At 38.3% G+C, this 20,957-nt stretch overlaps 1 protein-coding gene across 2 annotated transcripts in view; it reads right to left on the reverse strand.

Moving 5' to 3' along the window:
- Positions 1–1,334: 1,334 nt before the first annotated feature.
- Ptp61F (Protein tyrosine phosphatase 61F) overlaps positions 1,335–20,957 on the reverse strand; it is a 64,939-nt gene continuing 45,316 nt past the window's right edge. The window contains exons 7-8 of one of the 2 annotated variants that reach the window (XM_065224668.1): positions 11,472–11,594; positions 1,335–1,841 (exon numbers count right to left, since the gene is read on the reverse strand). In XM_065224668.1, coding sequence (XP_065080740.1) covers positions 1,817–1,841; positions 11,472–11,594 — 148 coding nt within the window. In that variant the 3' untranslated portion in view covers positions 1,335–1,816. Of the gene's footprint in view, positions 1,842–9,507; positions 11,595–20,957 lie in introns of those variants that run through there. The other variant, XM_065224666.1, reaches the window with a different exon arrangement.

A 20,957-nucleotide genomic window follows, 5' to 3' on the forward strand; every position in this document is an offset into this window, starting at 1 on the left:
TAGAAATTATGCAGTCTTTGTTTCCTAGTTGTTTATTAGAGTGATGCAATATTTGAAAGATTCGCTCCATAGTGCTCAAACAGTTGCAAATCATGTTCTGATCATTCACCCAAAATTTGAACTAATTTAGTTCATAACTGACTGTACACAAACCATTTGAAGTATGTATGGGAATCACTAGGTGGGCTAAATTTAGTTTATATGCTTCTCAATTAGACAATTCTCGATTACTTTTTCGAGGGACGTGGCTTTTGTGAACAATGCATAACTTTCGTGTTAGTATGCGTGAGCGAGTTACGCCAAACCGACGATCAAATGTATTGTTTACAAAAGCAGATACGTCCCTTTGAAAAAGTTATCGAGAATTAGCGAACAATTTTGATGTGTAAGGAAAATAAGTAATCGTTGTAACAAGTCTATAGGGGGCTGCATTAATTCGAATGAGAAGCTATAGCCCTCTCCCCCCTCTAGCCCGCTCGTACGCAAATGAGAAAAAGCAAACTATTTTTTTCTGTTAAATTCACCATATTTATCTACAAAAAAAATGATAGCTGTTACAGTACAGTACTTCTATCAAATTTTCTAAGCTACAACTTAGCTGAAGATCCATTTTCCATTAAATGTAAGTTACAGCAATTATTTATGTGGGCCTATTCTGCGTGGTGTGGGAGGTGAGATGACAGTGAAGTGACAATATTTATTGTCACCTCAGGTGAGGTGACTGTCCATTTGATTTGCACGGAGAGTCACCTCACCCGTCACAAGTGACAGCGTGTCACCTCTCCTCACACGCCCCGCAGAATAGGTCAAATGGTTTAAGACGCTGATGTCTTATGATTATGATCAATCAACAGCAGGCAATATTGGTGTTTCTGACGCGTGGAATAGAACACAAAAATCATGGCTATTATGTCCCACTGTGTTGCCCACAAAACAGCTGATGATCATAAGATTACCAATCTCTTAAATTATTAATAAATATTTCATTTGTCGTTTGACTAAAACCGAAGGCATCATATCAAGAAGACTGGCAACTTTGCCAGAATCCAAGCGACAGATGCAGTGGCATTGCACTTGAGCGAAGGTGGAAACAACGCATAGAAAAATAAGCAAATACACAAACCTTTCTTCTGAGGATGTAATCTTTGCTATCAAATTCGTTCGAAGTATTTACCTTTGAACGGCAGATGACGCGATTGTACTTCCTTCAACCGGTCGTACGAGAAAATGGAAGGGTTGCCTGTCTTCTTGATATGCTGTCTTCGCTAAAACACGATGTTAGCTATCGAACTTTCTTTCAGAGCAATATGGAAAAAGTTTAGAAGACAATGAACAATAGTTTGGATTGTGTAATTCCCATACAAACATCAAACGGTTTGCACACAGTCAGTTTATAATCAAACGAGTTCAAATTTTATGAGACTAATCAGGACCCGATTTAGAACCGTTTAAGCACTATGGAGCTAAAATTTCTAATTTTCCATCAGTTGTTTATGTGTATCGGTTTGTTATACCAAAAGAAAAGTTTAACTATTGTTTCTAATATTGGAACAATGTATGTTCTTCTTTCTTTTTTCTTTTCGTCAAATATGCTGATGAGCGCTGGATGAAATATTCTGGGTAGGTACCTAATTTTTAATACTCGTGATTAGTGTTGTTTCTGCCATGAATTATTGTAACGCTATTACGACCTTCGTTAGCCGCGGTTTGTCCTTTTCCCTGCTTCCGGTCGACATCGGAATCAAACTTTGAAGGAAAAGCTCCTGCCGATCTAGATGTAGCATATGAAGTAGATTTTCCATGGTATTTGCAAATATCATTTCTCCGTTTCTTTTTGTTTCCTGAAAAATGAAATAGAAAGTGTAAAATTGAACATCACCAGGAAAGGAATTTAAAATATCCCCACTGTTGCATATATATAGACATCATTCGCTCGTTGGGACGCAACCTCATCTCATCTATCGAATGTCATTCGATAGTTGGAAAGGCTTTGCAGTTGTCAAACTGTAGTTTCCATGCAAAACAGCTTTTACAGTACTTGTTCGCTAACTGGGCGTTCTTTAACTGGGCTGCTTTTTAACTGAAGCTGTAGCCCAGTTAAAAAGCAGTCATACGTCAAAAATAGACGTCACATTTATAGCGAATTCGTTTATTATCGGGGTTGGAACCAGTTCCAACCCAGTGCGAAACCGAACTTTTTGTCAGTGTGAACCTCAACCTGAGCTAGGTTTAAAAAATAAACGAGCAAACTGACGTTTGTCAGAAAACAAGCAGACCCAATCCTGATACCCGATCCAGGTTGGAACTGAACAATAAACGAATTCGCTATTAGGTTGACATTTCGTTGTGAAAATTAGTGAGGGGAATTCGAATGGAATATTAAGTGTTAATATAAATAAACTTGATTTTTTTTTTTCGTTTCACGCTGAAATCAGGACTTTAATGCGTTTTTAGCGAAAGCGATAAGCCTTTCTAAACTTGCGAAAATAATAAAAACAAACTTTACACTGCTTCAATTCAATGCACATTAATTTTTTTAACGTTGATCAAACAATTCATCGAAGTTCCCCCTCAGTGTTTTTTGACGTTTGACAAGTCAGCCCATCAGTTAATGAGTGGGATTCGCTAACTGAACTGCGCTTTTAGCCCACTTAGCGAACAAGACAGTATACACTGAATCAAAAAACCCGCAATACTTCGAATGATTATTGCATTGCTCGAGCCCTTTAACAATATGCATTCGAATTTCGGATGATTTTCTTATGGTTGAATTCGTCGTCAGATGATGAACATCCATATGACTGTCATCCAAATACAGGATGATTTTCGTTTGAAAATCAGCTTTAAAACAGAGGACAAACATTTAAAAATAGTGTGACATGCAAATGCTTTTAATTAGATTTATATTTTGATTATCTACATTTCCATACTGAATAGCCATAATAAGCCATTCCATTATGGATTCAAATTTTTTTTTCGTGGTGGAGAAAACCTCCTCCACCACGATTTAGCCAAACATTGGTTTTCATCCTTTACCTATGTTCGTAGCAGCTCTGATAGCGATGCATATGCTTCCACCTCGTTTGTCAGCTCAGATCAGAAAATGACGTTCGATATAATTATTTACATCATCGTTTTGAATGATTTGCGTTATGAGGCTGAACCAATACCATATGCATATCCATTTAGTATGACATTCATTCTGTAGAGAGCATTACGCACTTCAACCACAAACGAAGTGACAGACGACTAACTGGCGAAGAAATCAATTAAAATAATGTGGTTCGCTGTAATAGAACTTTCTTAGAAGCTTGTGCCATCATCCACCAGATGGGATACTATTTTTGTTTTGGTTTTGCACAAAGTTGATTTTGTGTACAATGATTCTTTGACAGTGTGCAAAGAGTGTATCATTTTGTCATTTTTTATGCATTTCAGTTTTGAGTAGAGTGAAAGAGATAGAACCAAAACATTCTAGTACATTTGGTGAAAAGGCTAGTTCAATCCAGTAGTAGCACAAACGAAGTGACAGACGGAGCAGCTCGAAAACTTTGGTGACTAACCTGCTATTGCAATTTTTCAGTGTACCACATGGCAACACCACTACTACTGGATTGTACCACATGGCAACACTACCATAGAGGTAACTCTAAGACCACTGGGTCCCGAAGAAAATCATTATTATTTTTGGCTCACTCAGTACCAGAACAACGGTCCCAAGCAGTCCCAAGCTATTTCACTCACCCCTGCATGTTCTGCATGAATCCACACACCCCTGATGTTATTTGTCAAACTTTCATAGCGAATCAAAACAAACATAGTGTAGTAATAGAATTTCAACTAGAATAGGGTACGTTAATCGTTTGCTTGGGACCAATAGGCTACTAAAGTGGTGAGCCAATTTAAAATCGTTAGTTTCGTATTGATTGTTGACACTACTGCTGGATTGTACTAGAATTTTCACCAAATGTATTAGAATGTTTTGGTTCTATCAACAATCAATACGAAACTAACGATTTTAAATTGGCTCACTACTTGAGTAGCCTATTGGTCCCAAGCAAACGATTAACGTATCCTATTCTAGTTGAAATTCTATTACTACACTATGTTTGTTTTGATTCGCTATGAAAGTTTGACAGATAACATCAGGGGTGTGTGGATTCATGCAGAACATGCAGGGGTGAGTGAAATAGCTTGGGACTGCTTGGGACCGTTGTTCTGGTACTGAGTGAGCCAAAAATAATAATGATTTTCTTCGGGACCCAGTGGTCTTAGAGTTACCTCTATGCTGGTACTATCTTCGGTCCCAAGCTAATCGATTCACCCCTCGAAACATAGGAAAAACCAATAACCCCTCATTTTATCTGTAAAACTTTCATAGCAAATCGAAACAAACATTGCGTAGTACTAGAATTTCGACTAGAATGGGATACGTTAATCGTTTGCTTGGGACCAATAGGCTAGTCAAGTAGTGAGCCAATTTAAAATCGTTAGTTTCGTATTGATTGTTGGTACTACCACAAACGAAGTTACAGACGACTAACTGGCGAAGAAATCCATTAAAATAATGTGGTTCACTGTAATAGAATTTTCTTGGAAGCTTGTGCCATCATCCACCAGATGGGTTAGTTTTTTTGTTTTGATTTGAACAAAGTTGATTTTGTGTACAATGATTCTTTGACAGTGTGCAAAGAGTGCGTATCATTTTGTCATTTTTTTATGCATTTCAGTTTTGAGTAGAGTGAATGAGATAGAACCAAAACATTCTAGTACATTTGGTGAAAATGCTAGTTCAATCTAATAGTAGTGTTGCCATGTGGTACAATCCAGTAGTAGTGGTGTTGCCATGTGGTACACTGAAAAATTGCAATAGCAGGTTAGTCACCAAAGTTTGCGAGCCGCTCCGTCTGTCACTTCGTTTGTGGTACTACCAAAGAGGTAACTCTAAGACCAGAAGGTCCCGAAGAAACGAGCTCAACTTTTTGGCTTAGCTCTGGTACTATCTTCGGTCCCAAGCTAATCGATGCGTCCCTCGAAACATAGGAAAATCCAGGAACCCCTCATTGCATCTGTCAAACTTTCAAAGCGAATCAAAACAAACATAGTGCATTACTAGAATTTCGTCTAGAATGGGGCACGTTAATCGATTTGCTTGGGACCAATAGGCTACACGCAGAGAAATGGTTTTTAAGTTCAAATGGATATATTTTTGACTCAGGGCCTAATATATTTTTGATATTGTTTCAAATATATTATTCGGTTAATTCAAAGAAAAATATTTTTGAATCAACAAACCGGTTGTAGAGTCAATAATCTGTTTGTTGATTCTAAAAACCATTTTGTTGATTCAAAAACATGTGTTGTTGAAATAGTGATACAATATGTTTGAATCAATAACAAAATACATTAGGCCCTGAAACAAAAATCCATTTTTCTGCGTGTAGTCAAGTAGTGAGCCAATTTAAAATCGATAGTTTCGTATTGATCAAAGGGGGCGACATATCTAAATCTCAATTCTAGATGCTCTACAAATCGCACACTAGCGAATCAAACTTCGAAAAATCTTCTTTGATTTCATGTATCTACTTGCATCGCGCATCATCTTTTTGCAGGAAATCTTCAAAATCGTCATCAATCTTCTTCATATCTACTCAGCGTGCACGCAGCTAACCACAGCAAAACACAATTTTTCCTGCATCGTAGATACAGTCGCCCCCCTCGGTATTGATTGTAGCTACAACCATAGAGGTAACACTAAGACTAGTAGGTCCCGGAAAAACGTGCTCAACTTTTTGGCTCAGCTCTGGTACTATCTTCGGTCCCAAGCTAATCGATGCACTCCTCGAAACATAGGAAAATCCACGAACCCCTCATTTTATCTGTCAAACTTTCATACCGAATCAAAACAAACATAGTGTTGTACTAGAATTCCGACTAGAATAGGGTACATTAATCGATTTGCTTGGGACTAATAGCAACAATCAATACGAAACTATCGTTTTGAAATTGGTTCACTACTTGACTAGCCTATTGGCACAAACGAAGTGACAGACGACTAACTGGCGAAGAAATCCATTAAAATAATGTGGTTCACTGTAATAGAATTTTCTTGGAAGCTTGTGCCATCATCCACCAGATGGGTTAGTTTTTTTTTGTTTTGATTTGAACAAAGTTGATTTTGTGTATAATGATTCTTTGACAGTGTGCAAAGAGTGTATCATGTTGTCATTTTTTTTTATGCATTTCAGTTTTGAGTAGAGTGAAAGAGATAGAACCAAAACATTCTAATGCATTTGGTGAAAATGCTAGTACAATCCAGTAGTAGTGTTGCCATGTGGTACAATCCAGTAGTAGTGGTGTTGCCATGTGGTACACTGAAAAAATGAAATAGTCATCAAAGTTTTCGAGCCACTCCGTCTGTCACTTCGTTTGTGCTATTGGTCCCAAGCAAATCGATTAACGTACTCCATTCTAGTTGACATTCTGGTACTACACTATGTTTGTTTTGATTCTCTATGAAAGTTTGACAGATAAAATGAGGGGTTCGTGGATTTTCCCATGTTTCGAGGGGTGTATCGATTAGCTTGGGACCGAAGAGAGTACCAGAGCTGAGCCAAAAAGTTGAGCACGTTACTTCGGGACCTACTAGTCTTAGAGTTACCTCTATGCTAATAGCACAAACGAAGTGACAGACGGAGCGGCTCGAAAAATTTTGGTGACGCACCTGCTAATGCAATTTTTCAGTGTACCACATGGCAACACCACTACTACTGGATTGTGCCACATGGCAACACCAGTAATGGATTGTATCTCATGGCAACACTAAATGTACTAGAATCTTTTGGTTCTATCATAGAGGTAACTCTAAGACCAGAAGGTCCCGAAGATACGTGCTCAACTTTTTGGCTCAGCTCTGGTACTCTCTTCGGTCCCAAGCTAATCGATTCACCCCTTGAAACATAGGAAAAACCAATAACCCCTCATTTTAGCTGTCAAAGTTTCATCACAGACAAACAGACATAACACATTGAATATTTCTCAATATAAAACATCGTCGCTAAAACATTACCGCCATCTGTTGAGTACACTGTGGTGGGTAGTACCATAGAGGTAACTCTAAGACTAGAAGGTCCCGAAATAACGTGCTCAACTTTTTGGCTCAGCTCTGGTACTCTTTTCGGTCCCAAGCTAATCGATTCACCCCTCGAAACATAGGACAATCCACTAACCCCTCATTTTATCTGTCAAACTTTCATAGCGAATCAAAACAAACATTGCGTAGTACTAGAATTTCGACTAGAATGGGGTACGTTAATCGTTTGCTTGGGACCAATAGGCTAGTCAAGTAGTGGGCCAATTTAAAATCGTTAGTTTCGTATTGATTGTTGGTAGTACGCTGAACAGATGGCGGTAGTGTGTAAACGTCAAACGCAAGGGAATTGACTATGCGCGCCACAGGTGGCGGTACCATAGAGGTAACTCTAAGACTAGTAGGTCCCGAAGAAAATCATTATTATTTTTGGCTCACTCAGTACCAGAACAACGGTCCCAAGCAGTCCCAAGCTATTTCACTCACCCCTGCATGTTCTGCATGAATCCACACACCCCTGATGTTATCTGTCAAACTTTCATAGCGAATCAAAACAAACATAGTGTAGTAATAGAATTTCAACTAGAATAGGGTACGTTAATCGTTTGCTTGGGACCAATAGGCTACTAAAGTGGTGAGCCAATTTAAAATCGTTAGTTTCGTATTGATTGTTGGCGGTACTACCAACTACGATACTTTTAAATTGACCGTTGAATGCTTGTTCGATGAACAACTTGCGAGTGTTATGTCTGTTTGTCTGTGGTTGTACTCCTTTAATCTAGTACCTCAAAAAGCACAATTTGTGGCACTAGATTAAAGCAGTACAACCAACAATCAATACGAAACTAACGATTTTAAATTGGCTCACCACTTTAGTAGCCTATTGGTACCAAGCAAACGATTAACGTACCCTATTCTAGTTGAAATTCTATTACTACACTATGTTTGTTTTGATTCGCTATGAAAGTTTGACAGCTAACATCAGGGGTGTGTGGATTCATGCAGAACATGCAGGGGTGAGTGAAATAGCTTGGGACTGCTTGGGACCGTTGTTCTGGTACTGAGTGAGCCAAAAATAATAATGATTTTCTTCGGGACCCAGTGGTCTTAGAGTTACCTCTATGGTACAACCATAGAGGTAACTCTAAGACTAGAAGGTCCCGAAATAACGTGCTCAACTTTTTGGCTCAGCTCTGGTACTATCTTCGGTCCCAAGCTAATCGATTCACCCCTTGAAACATAGGAAAAACCAATGACCTCTCATTTTATCTGTCAAACTTTCATAGCGAATCAAAACAAACATTGCGTAGTACTAGAATTTCGATTAGAATGAGGTACGTTAATCGTTTGCTTGGGACCAATAGGCTAGTCAAGTAGTGAGCCAATTTAAAATCGTTAGTTTCGTATTGATTGTTGGTACAACGGTAGTACAACCATAGAGGTAACTCTAAGACCACTGGGTCCCGAAGAAAATCATTATTATTTTTGGCTCACTCAGTACCAGAACAACGGTCCCAAGCAGTCCCAAGCTATTTCACTCACCCCTGCATGTTCTGCATGAATCCACACACCCCTGATGTTATCTGTCAAACTTTCATAGCGAATCAAAACAAACATAGTGTAGTAATAGAATTTCGACTAGAATAGGGTACGTTAATCGTTTGCTTGGGACCAATAGGCTACTAAAGTGGTGAGCCAATTTAAAATCGTTAGTTTCGTATTGATTGTTGGTACAACAGTGTACTTTGTACAAGGTCTTACGTAAGAAGGGATCAACATACACTGCCTAGAATCGCATATCAATCCCATATGGAAAAAGTAGGCATTGGAAATGTAAGGTGATAAATCTTACAGTGTCTTATAAGGGAGGGAGTGAGGGTCAAATAATCGCTCCACACCCCTAACATAATTTGTAGATAACCACTAAGTTACGTTAATCGCAAAATGAACGCAACATATAAGATTTCCCTTTTTGAGAACGGTGACCCTGGACAAAACATAACAATTTTTCCCAAAATAGAATTACTGCTACTAATATAATACCTAAGTACACTAACAAGACACAGCACTAAGAGTAAACAATTTTGATCCACACTCAGCCACACCACAACCATTGTGACCACTACTACGTCACTCTCACTCACTCGTACTCGCGCACGCAGACAGGGAAGAGGCCAAACAGTGTTGTTTTTTTGTTGAGATACTTGTTGCAGTTGTTTGTTGCCCTATAGTTAGTTAGGTGTTGTTGTTGTTCTACTGATGGATGAGAAAATTTTCCTACCTTTGTATCTTGACCACTTGTATGCTTTGCTTAGAGGTTGCAGCTACAAAGAAGAAAGCAAGGAAACAATACGACTAAGAAGTAAAAACGACAAATAAACAAAACAACAAAAATCTAAAATAAAACAAACTGCAAGTTAGGTTTTTACCAATTTCATCTTTATGTTCCATTCTTTAATTTTCTCTAAAACAATCATCTATACAGTTGTTTCGTTTTGCAGTTATATATAGTTCAGCTTCAGTTTCATCTGTATGTTTTTTTTTCTCTTCATTTTCTCTCTGCAGTGATTTACTCTTCGCTTCTATTACAAAACAATCTACACGTTAAACTACGTCCTTTAGAATAGAAAAATAATAATAAAATATTAGAATTTTCATCATAATATTCTGTTGTCTCGTTTCACTTTCCTCGTATATTAAAAAAATAAGCAAATATTCCATCGGTAGAAAAATGTAAATCTCTATCTCTAAAACATGGACGATATTCACGATATCTCGATATACAACTGAGACCGTTGGCTATTTTCTCATTTCGCTTCGTTTTACAGTTTGCTGCTCTATTCGTTTTCATCTTTTCTTGAACGAACCGTTTGATTGTAGTTAGTTTGTGCTCAACAATGACACACCTGGTATAAATTTTAATCGAAGAAATCAAACATTGTAGAGCTCTCTTCCCTGTCTCCATTCTCGATCGACTCCGCATATGTACGTTGATACGTTCTTGTTCTTTCCTCTCCTCTGATACGTGTACGTGGAAATTGTTTCGAAACACAGGGAACACGTCTCGGAACAAATTTAATGAATTGAAAAAAAGAGCAAATTATTCCTTGCAAAGCTTAGCAGTAAGGATGATTTGCCTTTATATCTAACTATTGAACCGATGAATTCACTGTTTTAGCCTATCACAATGTTACCAGCTCGCTCCAACTGAACGCTGATTTCTGTTTTGTAGTTGTTGTGGACGTTCCCGGCGCATTTCGCTTCCTTTTTCTATCTCTCTCTCTCTCTCACTAACACATATCAAGCTACTAAAACTAGTTCCATAAAATGTGGTAGGTATGCACTTAAAATGTAACGCCACGAAAGACTGCTGTGCTGGGAGGAAGGTGTATAAAGCTACTAAAAAAAATGGAAAACGAAAAATTAAAATCTAAGGCATCTTCCTATAAAATATACAATCCGGAAGGAAATCTGCGGAAAGAAAACCGATCTTTGCGAGTGTTCTTTTCATCTCTATCTCCAACTGAGTTTTCCTTCCACGTCTTTATAATTCTCAGTTCACTGTTAAATGTAATCCCTTTGAATGTGTGTTTGTTTGTGTGCATGAGTGTGAATGCTGTCGACATTGTTGATTATTGGTTGCTAGAACGTGTCTATTTCAGTATTAATTCTGCATATTGGCTATACCTTCTTACTTTCATTCAAGTCTTTCCACTCGGAATGAATTCAAATTCATGGGGAATAAAACGGAAATATCATGCTGTAAAACAACAGGATCCATTCTCCATACGACGATAACTAAAAACACCGGCTTATGTTTGAGAGTAAGTCTGTGTGTGTGTGTGTCTGTGTGTGTTCAGCACAATGCAACATTGATCACTTTGTTTTCTACACAATTAATCATTACTTGGTTAATAGCTTGTTTCTTTTCTCACTGATAGAGAACATGTCTCCTGCTTATCAATCGAAAATTACCCTACAACAGTCTGCTGGCAATAGTCCCAGATAACTATGAACCATTATCTGACAATATGCGTTAGCACTTACTCCCTCTATCTTGCTTGCATTTCTATTTCTCGCTTGAATATTCTCACGTGGAGAAAGGTATGGAAATAATCGGCAAAAGTGAAGTGCAAACCCCTTGTTCACCCATGGTAATCTGAACCTGTTCTGTAGTAGGTATCTAAATGCAAATTTCCCACAACGTGGAACCGTGTGTGGTTGGGCGAGATGGGATGATATACGGGACATACATGCAAAGGTATAGAAGGGGTGACAGGGGGGTTTGGGTAGTATGCAGTCGGTTTACAGAGTTCTCGTGTATAAATAAACACACAGCACACCGATACAAACACCGGCAGCGATGGAAAAAATTATTGACCTGCGCTTTTTCGGCGAATTGCTCTCCGATTCCTTCTGTTTGCGTTTGATTTCGCGGATTTTCTCCTCCATCGCGGACTGGCGCTCGAGCCGCTTCCGGCGGCGCAGCTCTGTATTCGGTGATCTGTTGGGAAGAGAATAAGAAGAAAAAGGTGAACGTGATTAGAGTATTGTATCAAACATTGAACATTAAGTCTAAACTTAAGCAAAGATCATAGTTAAGTATAGTTTTTCAAATTTTCCCTTGGGTACCAATAGTACATTCTCAACTTTGAATCGATTATTTTCGATACCAGTAAGTTAACCTATCTCGTCTGGCCAATGTTGTAGTATAGGAATAAAATGTGTGTTAAAATTTGAAATACATCACAACTATTCACTAATAACAGGCAGGTCTCCACGACCCAGTGGCGTCTCGTAACCTCAATTTTTACCTGTTCAACAAAAATTATTTTTAATTACGTTTCATTTGATATTTTGATCTTTGAAATCGGCCCGGTCGTTCAAAAGTTATAAATTTTGGAAGTATTTTTTTTAAATCGATTTTTTGGACCACCCTAAAATGGAAATGGTCATCCAAATGACAAAATAAAAAATTGGTGGGGTTGTGTATAAGACACGACCGCATGTTGGCGTAGACTACGTTAAGCTGTGTAGTAAAGTTCACGTGCATTTTTCTTAAATTTAAAATACAGTAGAAGCAACCTATGATTTCGGTCCTATGTACATATTTTGGATTTCCCACTTAGTAAAACTTTGTTAAATTCAGGACCTCATAAAAATGCGAATACATATTCTGTTACATTTGGTTCCTAAATTACAATCAGATATTAGTAAGGCTTTCTTCAGGTGATTCATTTAAGTGTCCAACATTGACCGTCATGATGGCTGATATTTCCTATCACTTCAAGATTTCTAGGGCACAAATCTTGGACGGTTGTGACATCACTCATGAAATTGAAACTCCTTGCGTAATGAACTGCAGCAAACGTGAAGTTCCAGTTTCTTTGTTATAAGTTTTGTGAGAGGTGACATTTGTGCTCTTGAATTTTTTATGTGGTAATAAAATCATTCAGGCAAGGAGGTTTATCCACTTCGGAGCGCTTGCGCCATCGAGGTGACGGTGCTGCCAACAGCCAGTGATATCGACGAGAATGACGCGCAAGGTTCTAAGTGGAAAACTCGAACGCTGCGCATGACAGGAACCGCTGCCTTCCTACTGCTACTGCTGCTACCTGCTCACCCGCCGTCCGAAGCGAAAATGAGGTGCGGCACAAAAGCAGCGCTGTTTTATAACTTTTCAGATTCAAGCAGCATGATGTGCAACAAAATTGTACTCGATTATGACGACTGGGTTTGGGGAGAACGTTTATTTCATGAAAACAGTGATAAAATTATCACTTTTTATTTGCACATTTTTCAACAGTTTTTTTTATGGAAAATGGAAAAAGCGTTTATTGTAGCAGAGTTATTTCCTATCGATTGGTGTATTTAGATTTTTATTTCATCTATAAATGACAAAGTTATAGGCGTTCAAAAGCTTACACCTTTTCGTGACGGTCGCAATTTTAGATTTTACCCCCAGTACCTTCCCGTAACACGTAGTCTACGTCAAAATCTGTATGGTTACAGATAAATCTGTATATGTGACATCACTGCTTTCGTTGTGCTCTTTTGCACTGTAGTACCAAACCACCGTCCTCTGTTCGAATGAAACCTCAGACCTCAATCGAAACATCGAAATCACCTTTTCGAATGATAGCTGCAACCGGATGATGGTTGTTTTGAAATTAGATGATTTTCCTCCTGAATACATGATGAACATTGTTATGAAAAGGGATATGGCCTTCAGTTGGAATGCGTAATACTCTCTACAGAATGATAGTCATTTTATATTGAAATGCATTTGGTATTGGTTCAACCATAGAGGTAACTCTAAGACTAGTAGGTCCCGAAGAAACGTGCTCAACTTTTTGGCTCAGCTCTGGTACTATCTTCGGTCCCAAGCTAATCGATGCACCCTTCGAAACATGGGAAAATCCACGAACCCATAATTTTATCTGTCAAACTGTCACAGAGAATCAAAACAAACATAGTGTAGTACTAGAATTCCGACAAGAATGGGATACGTTAATCGTTTGCTTGGGACCAATAGGCTAGTCAAGTAGTGAGCCAATTTCAAATCGATAGATTCGTATTGATTGTTGGTTCAACCCCTTAACGCAAATCATCCAAAACGATGATGTAAAAAATTCTATCGAACGTCATTTGCTGCTCTGAGTCGACAAACGAGGTGGAAGAATAACCATGGCTATCAGAGGTGGTACGAACATTGGTAAAGCGTGGAAACCAGGGTTGCCAAAAGGAAATCTGTGTTTTTGTTCAAAAAAATCTTTTCATCTTAGTTTTTGTCCAGAAAATCTGTGATGATATCTGTGTTGATAATTTATTAATTGAATGGCATTTGAAAAGTGATTGAATAATTTTTTCTGACAGAGACAAAAAATAGATAAAAATATATGTATCATAAATTGGCAAAAATAATACCTCTGACAGTTCCCATTCTTCTTTACCATTTCGCAAAAAAGCATACATAGATATAAAAGTTTGTGATGATAAAATTACACTGAAGTGAAAATAATGTTTTGTTATTAAACATCTCAAGTTTATCTTATTAAATGTTTGATCATATTTTAAAAATCTGTGTAATCTGTTAAAATCCTAGAAATCTGTAATCTGTGAATTCAGAATCTTGGTTTTAAAAACTCTGAAAAATCTGTAGAAATACAGATTTATCTGTATTTTTGGTAACCCTGGTGGAAACTAGTAATTCTATATATAGACTTTACTAACTTTTGTGAAATGCACAAGTATTAGTGCAGAACTCGGGGTAAATTATAAGTATTAGTGCAAGAAAACCTTTGAATTTATCCAAAGTTCTTCAAGTTTGTGAAATTCACAAACGTCAGAGAAGTCTATATATAGAATTACTAGTTTCCACGCTTTACCAATGTTCGTACCACCTCTGATAGCCATGGTTAGCGGAAGCGGCCATTTTGAGCACATGAGCTGGATTACCGAGGTAAAGCAATCTATTAAGTTGTGTGAGTGAAACCACTGTACGATACAAGCAATTAGTGACGTCACTAATTGCGTTTACGTTATTTTTTGGTTTACTAATACAACCATATTTCACGATCTGCTTTACCTCTCTCTGTACCTCATTGATTTTGAGTCAATCGAGCAGCGAGAAGTGTCAAACTGTGAGCCAAACGAGCATTTTGATTAGAAAATATTTAGAGGATTTCTTGGTGAGTTGAAAAGTATTGTAATCGGGGGGAAATAAATTCAAAATAAAAGCAAATAGGGGAATTTACGTATTCTCGGCAACCTAAGCAGCGACCTTCTTTCTACAGCCTTTTTCTCTATGGAACGCACACATATGCAGTATTGGTTTGTTTACAATCTTTTGCTGCCAGCTGCTCTAACAATTTCAGTCGAAAGAATTGTCAAAAACTGTTTTGAAACGCTATTACAAAGCTCCAATCTTCTCTAGTGAGAGTGAGTATTGTCGGCAACCAGTTTTTCTTAGGCAACCGTTCCATTTGAACTGCATGTAAATCTGCTGTTCTATTATCGGCAACTCGAAATCAGCTACAATTTGTAGTGCGTGTGTTTCATTTCAAGAAAACCTTGCTAGATTGCTTTTTCTCAGTGGTAAAAATATAGTCAAATTGAAGCTGAAAGCATAAAGAATCGTTTGCAATGCATTCAGCGAAGTGTTTTCGTAAGAAAATCCAGTGAAAATAGTGTGTCATCCAGTGAAAATAGTCTGTCATGCCGAAGCCGTCATTTCCCCTATGTATTATAGCAGTAAAATGCGTATGACATAAGAGTTCTATGAGCATGAGCATATGAGTATGATTGACCGCCCACGGTTGCTACTCTGTTATTGCCAGATCAGCTGTACTTACACAGAGAACCAATAGACGATGCTTGGGACTAGCAATCATCCTCAATGTGTAAAAACTGGTTATCTCAAACTAGGCAATACCAGCGCCGGCCGCGCCCGAACGCAGGTCAAGAAAGGAATGGGTAGGAATGTGTTGACGTGACACTCGCTTTTATGGATCCATTGTGAATGGATATTTTTTATGGATTTTTCAGTTCGGATAATATTGCTGATTGCATCTGCAACAGGACAGTCCCAAAAATCCAAAAAGTGTGATAAAATGCACGATTCCGTCCTTGTCTCTGGAGCACTTATTGCTTCCTTATTATAAAGAATGTGTGCACTGAAGACACCAAGAAGATTGGAAGAAAATTCGCACTTTTATCACCCTTTTCAATAAGTGTGAAGTGCGCAATTAAACTGTACGCAATATTTTGGTTTTTTTTTTCAGCAATATAATTTAGCTAAATACAATTGCTTGTGCTCGAAGTGGTACTGTAAGAAGCATTAAATTTTATATAGTTGAAGATGCTAATTTGTGGTGGCGGGGGGGGGGGGACACCCCTCACCATCCCTCTCCAAAGGGGGAGTTTGGTAAAGAGAGATGAAAAAACCGATTTGTACCTTCCTTAAAAGTTGTCCTAGTTCGCTATTCTAATATCTATATACAATCTTCACACTGCCGTACTCTAACGGAACTATCAACTCTATGCTTTCATCTACTCCATCTATCGTATAAAAATTACCACTACAGTCTGTTATTTGAAATTAGCATCTTCAACTATGTAAATCGTTGACTTCACGTAGAAGTAATACTAAAAACATATAGTCAAAGTATTAAATTTTAACTAGGTACCACCACATAATTATCATTGTAACATACACTACACAAACGCATAGAATCCACTAGGAAAACATCCAACGGCAGTCCGACATTTTTTTTTTAGGGCAAAACATGGCAAAAATAGTTCACCAGTTCACTGAGAATTCAAACAAACTCATACCGTAGACAACGATAAAGTCACGCACGCTGGAACATTTTGCTCCGCGGCAAGTGTTGGCAGCTTTTGTAAACAAAACACATCCCGTTGCCAAATCGTCTGATAATATTTCCGCAAATCTCTGTATATAGGATTACTAGTGGAAACCGTAAATTATCTATTTCGCGGTGGAGGAAGTTTCAACTACCAACACCACATTTTTGTATCCATGATGAATGACTGTTCATGGCTATTCAATATGGAAATGTAAATAATTGAATTTAATAATCTAATCTAAAGCATTTGCAAGTCATCCTATATAGCCGGTCGAAGTCTAGACGAATCTAGAACCACACTACCGTTCATACTGGCGACATCGCTCTGATGAGACAACGAAACCCTACCCCCAAGCTCCTCCCTTTTCCGATCCTTCGACAATGTACCTCTCTAACCTCGAGTAAGCCGCGAGTATTCGGCCCAACTCCTACTAGACATAGATTTAAGTGAATTTTGTTACAAACAAAGAACAATGGATTATCGGCTCCGTAAAGCTAACGCAATTGAGCCTTAAAAATAAACGAACTAGATAAAAAAAAAGTCATCCTATCCTTAAATGGTTGTCCTGTGAACCCAATATGCTTTACATGCAATTTTCAAATAAATGTAATCCTTTATTTGGAGGACAGTCATATGGATACTCATCAGTTCAACCACAGACAAACAGACGTAACTCTTTGAAAAACTTGTTCTTGAAAACATAGTATTTCAAAGCATATAACCTCAGTAACGACATCTCTTTGGCTTCTCGCGGAAAACAAGCTTGCTCGCTAACTCGTGAACAATATTGCAGAAAAGTTCTATAGAATGTATAGAAACGTCAAAGTGATCCGATGCCAGCGCTGCGGCGAGTATTTCGCGGAACTGATAATATTCAAATCAACCGTTAAATGCATGAACGAAGATACACAATGAAGAGTTACGTCTGTTTGTCTGTGGTTCAACCATAAAGAAATCATCCGAAATTCGTCAGCATATTATTAAAGGGCTCGAGCAATACAATAACCAATCGAACTATTGCGGATGTTTTCGTTCAGTGTGGGTGGTTTCTGTCTGCATGGTTTAACGCAAATTAATCCTGTACCAACCAGAAACTCTCGGCTACTTGATCTTGTGCTGATGAACGAAGCTACCGCAATAGAGTGCAGTGTCTCCGAGACGCCGATCATCCAACATTGAGAGCTTTCATCAATCGATCAGCATCTGTTCTCTATGAAGACACCGTTGATTTCGTAGAACTAACTTCGTTGAACTGACTTTGTTGCATTGAATCACTCACTGGCCCAGTCACTCATAATTACTCAAATACTGCGAGTCCCGTAGTCCATTGGCGTTGACGGCGACTCTGTAGCTCTTTACTCCTATGGAAAATCCCGTAAGCAAACATCAGACTGTGCGTGAAACATGGCGGCCTTTGTACTACCTCCTCACTCCACCAAAAATACCCATAAGATGCTGTAAATTTTTATTAGAAAAGACGATTTTTCAACGGAGCCGTCAACGCCATTTCACCAAACGAGTATTTTCGTTAGCAAGTAATGACTATCGAATGTACAACCGCTTTCTATACTAGAAGTACTCAAGCCATATGCAGACCAATCTCCGGCGTAATCCTAAGCTATTTTGAACGTTTGTAAAGACGAAAAGTTGGGATTCATCTTAACGATAAAAAACATTTCTCTAGAAAATGTAACTTCCAGGCAGAGCATTTCAAGAGTAGTGCTGTGACGATATCGATAAGTCCGATATTATCGATAAATATCGGGTATAAGTTATCGATATGATAACCGATATTTAAGAATCCGATATCAACGATAATCGAAATTCGATATCGGTCAGATGTTAATATTCATCAACATGGTTGATGATGAAGGATCTGTTAACGAAGAATTTGTTCGTGACGAGCCATTGAGAAAGATCTCTACACAGCAAAAAAAAGTTGTTGATTATTACATCGAAACTGCTGCAACCAGGTCAATCCATCGGTTGTGTAATATCACATTGTACGATGTACATCGATTTTGCGAACAAAATTACATCCATTAATGTAATATTGTATCTGCGTTTTGCTATTACATCATTATTTCATACATCAGCTTGAATTACGTTGATCGATATTACATTTTTTTTTGCTGTGTACCGCTAATTTGGTATGGAGTTATCACTGTGGCATACCGGCGCATTTATCACAGCGTCAAGCTGTCAAGTGACGCTGCGATGTTTTGTTTCCGCCCAACTGGCAGCACTGCTGGCAGCATAAAAAGATAAACAAAATATACGGAAGAGTTCAGTTGACTCGTGAGCTTAAAGCAAACTAGTCTATTTTCATTATACGGTCCGGTAGTTTCTCCTCTATTCCCAGTGAAATTAATCACCTCTATTCCCGTTTTCGTACGAACCGGATTCGTTCGAAACGAAAGCAATTTCCCATTCCCGTTTTCGTTCGAAGCAATTCTAACTTTCGAACATCGTTCGTTCGAACGATGTTGCTATTCCCATTTTCGTACGAATGCGTTTTTTTGTCCGCTTTCCAAACGTCACTCCAAACTCGCGAATCGCGAGACAGCCAGGGGATAAAAACTTTGAAATTTTTTGTAATCCCTAATAAAAATGTTAATTTGCTTAACGACGTGTTCGGGGTTGATTGATTGATTTATCTTTATTATTAAGGAGGCTTTCAGCCTGAAGCTGGTTTGCCTCCAACGTGTTCGGGGTATCATCCAAACTATTTTTGGAATATTTCAATCATTTGGGTTATCGTTCGTGTATGGTATTTTTTTTATAAGGGATAGCCTTAGTGTACAAAAAAATCCACAACCAAATTTTTGGTGTTTGATTGTAATAATTTTACTTAACATTACGTGAAGTTAAAGATCTCATATGGAAATTGATTGAAAAATCATGCAATAAAAATATAATTTAGATTAAAAAAAGGATCGAAACAACTAGAAAATTTTGGACAAAGGCATTTCTGTAACAGCTTACATAACAAATATTTATGTATTTAATTATGACTCCAAAACATTGCCATAGCCATATACAGTCAAGATTCCTATAGTGCGGATTCGTTCTTGCCGGATTCCTATAGTACTGATGCCAGTGGATTCCTATAGTACGGTCGATCCGGCATTAACGAATACACGTAGCATATGGGATTAGAGCTAATTGGGACCAAACACTGATTGTACGGCAATTTGAAGAGATAACTTCCTGATGTCTTTTGAGAAGTTGTTAAGCAGAATGTTGGCCACCTTTTGGGACGATTCAGTTTCCGGTAGGACACAAGTCTGATCCTGTGGAAGATCCGGAATATCCGTAAAAGTGGCCAATTCATGAAACTGATCCTAGAGCTCCGCGGATTTTTCGAAACCACTCATAGACGTCTTATCAGAATGAATTCGGAGTTGTGACTGGAATATGGACTCTGGGGACCACGGGATTGTTCACCAGAAGATCCGGAATATCCATAAAAGTTGTCAATTCATGAAACTGATCCTAGAGCTCCGCGGTGTTTTTTAACCACTCATAAACGTCTTATCAGAATTAATTCGAAGTTGTAACTGGAATATGGGCTCTGGGGACCACGGGATGGTTCATCGGAAGATCCGGAACATCCGTAAAAGTGGTCAATTCATGAATATGATCCTAGAGCTCCGCGGATTTTTTGAAACCACTCATAGACGTCTTATCAGAATGAGTTCGGAGTCATGACCGAAAAATTGACCCTGGGGACTACGGAATGATCCAGTCAATTCATGAAACTGATCCTAGAGCTCGACGGATTTTTTGAAACCACTCATAGACGTCTTATCACAATAAATTTGGAGTTGTGTTCGGAAAATGTACTCTGGGGACCATGGAATGGTTCACCGAAAGATCCGGAACATGCTGAAAAGTGGTTAATTCATGAAACTGATCCTAGAGCTCCATGTTTTTTTTTTCTAAACCGCTCAATACGGACTCTGGGGACTACAAGATGGTCCACGGGAAGATCCGGAACATCCGTAAAAGTGGTAAAGTTATGAAACTGATCCTAGAACTCCGTGAACTTCCCGAAAACACTCATACACGTCTTATCAGAATAAATTCAGAGTTGTTACCTGAATATTGATTGTGGGGACCACAGGATGGTTCAAAAGAAGATCCGGAACATCCGTAAAACTGGTCAATTCATGCAACTGATCCTAGAGCTCCATGTTTTTGTTTAAACCTTTCATAAGGGTCTTATTACAATTAATTCGGAGTTTTGACTAGAATTTGGACTCTGGGGACTACAGGATGGTCCACCGAAAGATCCGGAAGATCCGCAAAAGTTGTCAATTCATGAGAATGATCCTAGAGCTCCATGAGTTAGCGAAACCACTCATAAACGTTTTATCAGAATGAATTTGGAGTTGTGACCGGAATATGAACGCTTAGACGGAAAATGGACCTTTGGGACCACGAGATGGTTCACCAGGAAGAACCTGAACATCCATAAAAGCCGTATTTATGGAGA

Source organism: Ochlerotatus camptorhynchus, unplaced genomic scaffold, assembly GCF_037179485.1.
Source record: "Ochlerotatus camptorhynchus isolate MF236.1 unplaced genomic scaffold, CSIRO-AGI_Acam_v1.1 ptg000213l, whole genome shotgun sequence".
Classification (NCBI taxonomy): Eukaryota; Metazoa; Arthropoda; class Insecta; order Diptera; family Culicidae; genus Ochlerotatus; species Ochlerotatus camptorhynchus.